Source organism: Frankliniella occidentalis, unplaced genomic scaffold (genome assembly GCF_000697945.3).
Source record: "Frankliniella occidentalis isolate FOCC.00 unplaced genomic scaffold, Focc_3.1 Scaffold72, whole genome shotgun sequence".
Classification (NCBI taxonomy): domain Eukaryota; kingdom Metazoa; phylum Arthropoda; class Insecta; order Thysanoptera; family Thripidae; genus Frankliniella; species Frankliniella occidentalis.
This window is the reverse complement of record NW_026267202.1, coordinates 412709-421286: the sequence shown is the minus strand read 5'-3', so window position 1 is coordinate 421286 and position 8578 is coordinate 412709. Positions and strand designations below refer to the sequence as shown.

General features: G+C 50.9%; 1 protein-coding gene across 1 annotated transcript in view; it reads left to right on the top strand.

Moving 5' to 3' along the window:
* LOC113210413 (uncharacterized) overlaps positions 1-8578 on the top strand; it is a 91285-nt gene that overhangs the window by 51714 nt on the left and 30993 nt on the right. Inside the window, exon 3 of the mRNA XM_052268589.1 lies at positions 1423-1481. Within this exon, the coding sequence (XP_052124549.1) occupies positions 1423-1481 (59 nt within the window). The remainder of the gene's footprint in view (positions 1-1422; positions 1482-8578) is intronic.

The window sequence follows — 8578 nt, the reverse complement described above, 5'->3', positions numbered from 1 at the left end:
GAGAGAGGTACGGAGGGAGGGAGAGGGAGGGAGGGAGGGTTGCCGGCGAGGCTGCACCCCTAATTTTGCATCCTTCCGTTTAGCGATCAGGAGCGGCCTGCTGGTCCGGAAGCGCCCTGGCGAGCGAAGGTATAGGGTTGAGGGAGAGGGAGGAGGGGGGAGGGCGGCAGTCTTGGAGACGCAGGTCTATTACTTTGCGGGGTCGTGCTGAGCCACCCCGTTGCGATCAGATTTGAACTCCAACGCAGGATTCCCGGCACCCACGCACACCTTTACTTACTGCTTACCTCGCTGAACCGCGCGAAACGCTGTGATAAATAAGTACTATCTGTGCAGAGTCGGCCCTCTTTTGATATGTATATACTCGCGGGCTGAAGTCACACTGCTAAATACTTACAAATAAACGCGTCGCGCTAGTCTAGTCAAATGCTTCGTAGCTTTGCGAAGGATTTAGGTTCTTTTCTAGAAATTCTTTTGCAATTTGTTTGAGTATGATTTTCTATTATTACACTGAAAAATACTCGTAAGGGTTACGTGAACATTTTCTATGATAAAAGTCGTAAAATTACAATTTGAAATTGTAAATTTACAAGCTCTTCCTTTAAACTTGGAATTGACCAACGAGCAAGAATGGGATGTCGTAAATTTATGACTTATTTTGTAAATCAAAATTACAACAAATGTCGTAAATTTACGAGGATATTTTTCACAGTGTTATGCAAAGGGAATGCTTTGTAGTCTGCAATACTTGTGCGCAGGGACGCCTATACAGTGGGCGCAGGGATTTAAAAGTGCGAGTACGTAGAAATTACTTCTTTTTTAACACTGCTTCTTATACTTACCACGTGTAAAGGGCGAGATGCGCTCACGGAGGGAGCAGTCCTCCTGAAAGACCATCATAGGCATAAAGATGAACCGTGCAAGAGCGTGAGGATAGAGAGGGGTGGAGATTGAGAGAGAGAGAGAGAGAGAGAGAGAGAGAGAGAGAGAGAGAGAGATGGCTTTGGAGAGATGCTTCTCGCTGACAGCCGGCAGCCTTGCGGCTCCGCTCGGCTCAACTCGGCTCCGCTCGGCGGCCGCCCGCCTTAGCGTCACTAAGCGCCCCTCTTTGTCGCATCCATGACCCATGCAGACTGCTGATAACGAGGGGCTAGTTATTCGCAGTCGGTTTGTCCGGCCGAAGTGTGTCAGTGCGAGCGGCACTAGCTCCAGAGAATCAATTTGGCGTCACCACTTTGTACTTTTGTGACGCGCAGTTGTCGTCGTCGTCGTCGGGACGTCTCCAACTCGCCGTGAAACGCGACGATGCGATGGTGGTGTTGGCATTGTTGTGCGCAGTTGTTTGCATTTCGGGGTTTTGAGGATTCCGGGACGGCCTGGGAGTATTATTAATGTGTTGTTGTGTCTTCTTCTGTTTGGCAGGACCGCCACCTCCAGCTGCTCGCCGGCCGGCCGATGGCAGGGGGAGCTGCCGTTCTGCGGTGAGTACTACCACATCAGGTCTAACTTTTATCCGCCAACGCTATTGCACAGCGGTGGGGCTCCCAGTCGGGGCGAACAATTACAAACACAGCCAGCAACCACGGTGTTAAAAAGAAAAGATGGAAAGGGTCGAATGAGGTCGTTCGCCGTGTCTTTGCCGATGGTTTTGTGATCGGGCAGGGGGGGGGGGCACTTGCAGAATTACATCACTCTAGAGCCTGATGCCCATCTCTCCCCCAGGAGGTTTTGCTAACCAGCCACCACCAAGCGGGCGCGGTAGTGGCCTGGCGCCAATTAAACCCCCTCCCTCCTCCCTCCCCTCCTCCCCTCCCCCCTCCTTACCTTCCTCCCTCTCCCTCCCCTTTCCTCCCCTTCCCCCCTTTTTACTCCCTGCAGCCAGGGCCTTTTGCATGTCCTTTTACTTCTGGCGACCAGCCACCACCCCCTTGATGCCTTGATTTAGTTCATTTCGCCTCTTTGCAATATTTTGTGCCGAACTTGACACCATCTGAAAGCTCTCTCGTCCCATAAATGTAGTCTCAAGGCACGCGCGGCAAGCAGGTCGATCACTGTGAAAAATATCCTTGCAAATGTACATTTGTTGTCACTTGTATTTACAAAATATGTTGTAAATTTGCGACAACTCTGGAAACCCAAGTGTGTACATGTATGCGTTATTTACAGCAAATACTGCGTACATGATCATGTATGCAGCAAATAGTGTGTACATGACTATGTGTGCAGCAAATACTTCATACATAGCCATGTACACACTATTTGCTGCATACATGTTCATGTACGCAGTATTTGCTGCATACATGTAGGTATTCAGCAAATAACGCATACATGTACACACTTGGGTTTCCAGAGAACCCATTCATGCTTGTCGATCAATTCATCAATTCCGAGTCGATGCTTCAATGCTTGTGAATTTACTATTTACCATTTCAAATCGTAATTTTACGACCCACATCGCCCATCATGGAATTTTTTTCCCGTAATCCTACGACTATTTTTCACAGTGATTGATTTTAACTCGTTTGAACGAGATTGTGTGTGTGTGTGTGTGTGTGTATGTGTGTGTGTGTGGCCTCATCGTGACTTCTGGAGTGGACACCTCTTTGTTGTCAACGAGTTGGGCGCATGCACCTCAGCGTGCGGTGTTCCATCATAAGCTCACGCGTAGCTCGACCAACCAAACTATTTCACGAGTACCTCACGGTAACTCTGCTGCACTCACCTGTCTTTATGCGCAACTGTGTTGTTTTCACTTGCGATGGAATGCGAACTGCCGATCAATGAAACGTAGATACTGTTTAAAAAAATATTGCTGTTCGCGAGTAGAGAAATATACTTAGTTGTGAGAGAAAGGGGGGGGGGGAGAAAAAGAAAAGCATGTGTCAGGGAACGACCTTGGGGGCTGCGCGTGTAGACACCCGTCGCGGTACTGGCCGTGGGAAAACGTCAGCCATAATGTTTTTTTCGCCGATTCAAACCTGGCGCCTGGTATAGAGCCCGCCGGGCGACATGCAAACAGCTGTTTTATATTCCAAGCTGGACAATGAGAACAGGGCGCGCCGCATCAGCTGTCTCTATCGTCTCTCGTTACACGCCGTGTGACCGAGGTGTGACGCATGAGCCAAGGCAGAATAACATATTACTTTTTATTTATTTTCATGTCTCATCATTTCGACACTACATTTGTTTTAGCTGGCGCCACGCGGTTGGTGGGCCGTGTTGGTATGGCCTGGTTTTGGATGTGTCATGCTGATCATGACTCTCCATGGTGTGGAGCGGCGTGGCGCAACGACGCGAGCCCCGTGCTCTTGCTCATGGAGTGACATCCATAGAGGCCAGTGAGACACACGAAAAAAACAACCAAAACACGACTAAAGACGTGGCCTTTTTTAAAGAGTGTGGGTCCACACTTATTTGCATACGGAATTACTTTTACGGTTTTTTTTTATTCGACCGAAGCGACATTAGCTATACGCTATATCTGTGTATGACTTCACAAACATAAAAGGTGCGTTGACTGCCTACATTTTGTTTCTGTTGGAGTCGGACGTGTTTAAATGTTGAAAGGCATTAAGTACCACGTGCCAAGTGTTATATTATCTTTCCACACTGGAAAAACGAAAGTAGTGAAGAAAGTCGCAGGGGTGTTAAAGAAATTTGAATTCTTTATACACAGTAAAGAGCCATTATAGGAAGTGCCGAAAATTAGTGCCTTTGCCACTATATACACACACTTCTACACCAATCTGTAAAGGTTCAACTAACTTAACACACCTTTGGTTTTTCAGTTTAGTAGTGTTGAAATAATTTTCGCACGATACCGAAAGGGATGCAATCATCGCATTTTTACTCTGCGGGCTTTGATGATCGCGCCACGCCACTGCACCGAATGGCGTGAAGTGGGTCGGCCGGCCCAGCCAGACTGCGGGTCAAATGGACCCTCCTCTGCAACAACAAACAAGAGCGGGCCGCGCTGACCGCCGCGCCCCGGCGCATCGCACGGCCCGCAGCACCTGGGAAAGAGATTTACGGTCCATCCAATTGGCGGCTCGAAGGAAACGAATCGAAACGAAACGACAACTCGGCTCGGCCCCGCGCTGCTGTTGTCGCAACGCATCCTCCTCTCCCCCTCTGGGCCGCTCGGCGGCTGCAGTGCGAAATTTCGGCGACGGAGACGGACCGCTGCCGCTGCTGCCACCGCTGCTCTACGGCCTGCAGGCCATGGTCTGCTTTTGTTGCTATGGCATCGGCCCGAGCCCGTCGCGTCGTCGATTGTGCCATTCTTCATCTTCTGTGTGGCCCTCTGGCACTGCTAGAGAAGAGCACGGCACAAAACTGCTCCGACAAATGCGTAAGGGGTCGAAACGGCCCATCATCTGTTATAGGTTGTATTTTTTTATTTATCTTCTGTGAAAGCTAAGTTTTTCTACTTTTCTACGCGTTTACAAAAAAAAACACTTTTAACTCTTTATATAAAGCACTTTGGGCGGAAACAGGACACGGGTAGGAAAGAAAAGTGGGGGGGGGGGGTAAACATGGTACTTGCGTGTGTCGTGAGCACGCAGGCTGACCTCCCCGGCCGTGTGTGACGAAGGACCTCCCCTCCTCCCCATCCTCCCCTCTTCTCCCCCTTCCCTCGCCCCCGAACGTCAGTGTCCTGCCGGTCGCAGTTTGCCCTTCGCGCACCACAGTGCACTCGCTTTCACACCCGAAACAAACGTTATACTTCTAAGCTACGGAGCTGATGAATTTCTGACTGCAAGAGAAAGAAAAAAAAAGCTTCACTACTCGGCTGGCGCGCCGTGCCGCCATGTCAGAAGGTAAAATAAAAAAAAAAGATATATATTTATATGAAAGGAATCGATTGGAAAGGTTACAGGTCACCTCCCATCACGGTGATATCCCCCACCCACCCACCACCCCATCTTGCAGGACATGTCATGACAGATTCCGCCGGCTGATACCTCGCACGCGAGACCGCCTATCGGAGTGGGGAAAGGGAGGGGGGGGGGGCTGCACATCAGCTCACTATTTAAAAGCCAATAAAAAAAGCACCACCACCCAACCCACCAGACCTCGGCCGGGCATTAGCTAATCTAAGCTCGAGCTTTGGCTGAACCAAATTAATGGATTGCTTAGAATTACAGATGAAACGGTGTCACCGGAAAAAAATATCTCCTTAAAATTATAATTGAGTCTTATTTTACAATTTACAAAATATGTTGTAAATTTCGGCTGCCCATTCTTGACCGTCAGCGATTTCTCAGTTACGCTATATTTGAAATTTTACACCTTTTACTTGTTATTTTACAACCACAACGCACGACTTGATGAAAAGGAGTTTCCTCTGATCCTTCCCAGTATTTCTTGCAGACTTTATGGAGCAGCTGTTGTGCTCCACTCGATGTGACAGTATCACTGTAAAAATTCTATGTCTCGATGTCGACAATACCATGGATAATTTTTAGTACAGGGGTGTCGTCATGGGATTTTTGACAAGAACCCTAATCATGTGACGAAAAAACCCATATGGCGACACCCCTGTACTAAAAATTAACAGTGGTATTATTGTCATCATGACAAATAACTTAAACAGTGTATGAAAGGGATTATCCAGATAGTACGTCCGTTATTCGCCGCTACGAACATGACGAGTTCAGCCTTAATACTGCAAGCTCTCAAACCGCCTGACAGGTAGGCAACATCTTGCCTGCAGTGCATGCGTGCATTGCGGGGTGGCCTACCCCGAGTCTCGCAGGCGCCGAGCAACCGCCATTTGCTGGACGTAACCTGAGAATAAAAAACAGACGTACTTTCTGGACGAACATTGACGAACGACAAGTCCCGTATTCCACTCTTCAATGGCAACGCAATAATGTAGCCTGCTCCCCAACTAACCTCGGCCTGAGCTAAACTAACTGCAGCAGGCTGAACGTCAGAGACTGGTGCACCACCACCACCACCACCACCACCACCACCACAGCTCTCCGCCCCAGCCAGCCCGCCCCCTGCCAAGTCGCTGCTGCCAATCTAAGTGGTACTCGCAGCAGCCCACTCGTGCTCCGAACGGGAGCGGGAGCGGGAGACACTCTGCTGTCCTGTCCCTCCGCTTCCCCGGAACACCTCAGCCTGGTGGCGCTCTTATCCTTTCTCTCGGCCTCTGTCTGCCTCCCTCCCGCCACTCCTACCCTCCTCACTCGTTCCCTCTCCTTTCTTTCTCCTTTTTATTCCCGCACGATTCTGTTATCGGATGCCATGAAGCTTGTGTTGTCGCTGACGTGCTGCGCGGCCTCCAATGCACTGCAGAAATAAATAAATAAAAAATAATAACAGCAAAAGGAAAAGACCGGGTGACTGGAATACTCCTTAACTCTCATGAGGTCGACCAATTTTGTCTATCAAAAAGCATCGTGTTTAAGTACATCTCGGCAAGATGCAATTTCTTTTGTCAAAAAAATCTGTACACACTTTGTCCCAGTTTATTCGTGACTTTTGAGGCTGGATCCATATGCTTTAAAACGTTGCTCTCTCTGAGAAAAGGGTTGTACTTAAACTCTAACGAGAGTGCTCAGCTTCGTCTTATAGTCGCGGAGATTTTCAGCGTCCCCGTTGTGGCATAAGAAGAAATAAACTGAAGCCACGTCTATCTATTCTATTTTCATAGACCGCTACAGTCACATTAGATTTAAAAGTAATTCTGGAATTCCGTCGGAGAAAACAAGCGAGAAACCGCGTCATTTCCGTGATGGAATGGAGGAAAAATAATATAAAAAGGTGTAAAAAGGCGTAAATGCGGTTAGGGCGGCGAGGGAAGGGGGCCACGGGGAGCGGAGAGAGAGACCCCCGGCGGAGAGGCTGAGCCTCCCGCGTCACGAGAAGTGAACGCAACGGCGGGGTGGGGCGGGGTGGGGCGGGGCGGGGCGGGCCCTCCCAAGGTCAGGTGGGGCGGGCGGGGCTGCCTGCTGCACCTCGCAGCCGCGCCCTGCCCTGCCCCGCCACGCACCGGAAGCTAGCGGCTGCTGCACGCGGTCTGGATAGAGTTGCGAGGGCATCGCTCTCTCTCTACCTCTGTCTCTCTCTCCCTCTCCTTATTTCTCTCTCCCTCTCCGTCCCTCTACCCTATCCGCTTTATTTCAGAATTGATGATAATAATAATAAAATGAAAAGCCCCCGCGCTGGATACACTGAGCGTGTGCCGTGTGCTTGAGTGCACTGGTTCCCATCGTCGGCCCCGCCCCGCCCCGCCCCGTCCTCCTGCACGGCGGCGGCGCCCGGCTGCACTCCATTGTGTGATAAGGCCGGTGATAAGGAAATAAAGGCGATCGTGTCGGAGATGCGCGGCTCCGGCCGGCCGTGTGCTCCGCGTGGTCATCATCTCGATATCCGCGTGTGGTGAGGTGAGGGCGGTGAGGGCAGCGCGGCGCGAGCTCTGACAATGCAATGCGGGCGGGGTGGGCCGGGGCGAGGTGGCAGTGAGCGCCAACCGTCGTGAAAGGGTGCAGGAAGGTGTGCTTGCGCTCGAGGGGGGGATCACTTCGAAAAATCATTGTACAACCCCCCAAAAAAGTCACAAAAAAGTCACAAAAAAGTCACAAAAAAGTCACAAAAAAGTCACAAAAAAGTCACAAAAAAGTCACTTTCCGTAAAATCATTGTACACATTTCGCATGACTGATCACCCCCTCGCTTGCGCTTTGGCTTCCTGCACACAAGCCGTGCGAATAATATGCCGTCTTTGACTTTGTACAAGTCTCGCCACCGGCTGATGTGCGCGCTTGCTGACGTTTGTTGTCGTGTTATACTTTTCGTCAGTGTCAGTAGTGTGTAACACGCGGTCTCACGCACTTCTACTCGTAGCTCGTCTCTGCCGTCACGCCGCTCTCGCCCTCCGGATGGTGACGGACGGAGGCCCCCGCGGTCCTAGCCTCAAAGGGGTACCTTTACCTTTACTCATAAAAGAAATAATCATTAAACACCCTCTTAAAAAATGAGAAAAAAACAATATGTAAAAATTATTTGAAAATCAAAGAAAATCAAACAAACAAACACAAATAAGGGAAATCGCGAAGAATCAAGAAAAGACAGATCACTCGAATTTCTAGTGAAGTACCCCTCGCCTGGCCCGGCACGGTCCTGCCGCAGTGCGTGTCGCAGGAAGAGGAAGCGTTGTCCCTTTTCGTAATGGATTGTGTTCCTATCGCCCGCCGCCCTGCCTCCTCCAAGGTGATGGCGTGCACGCAGCCGCCCGGCGAGCGCAAGGGCCCCTGCCTGGCCCGCTCCTCGCGCGGGGTAACTCGGTGCGTCGGGCGTCACGGCGCGGCCCGGCCTGACACGAGAGGAGGATTGAGAGGAGAAATTCCTCGTTCTCCTGTTATTTCCCGCCGTTGGCTCTGGTCGCGCCGCGTGGTCGCGCCGCCGGTCCTCAATTAGGGTAATGTGTGTGAGGACGGCGACGGCCGGCGCGGCACAAGGGGCCGCCGTCCCGCCCCGCCCCGCCCCGCCCCGTCCTCCTGCACGGCGGCGGCGCCCGGCTGCACTCCATTGTGTGATAAGGCCGGTGATAAGGAAATAAAGGCGAT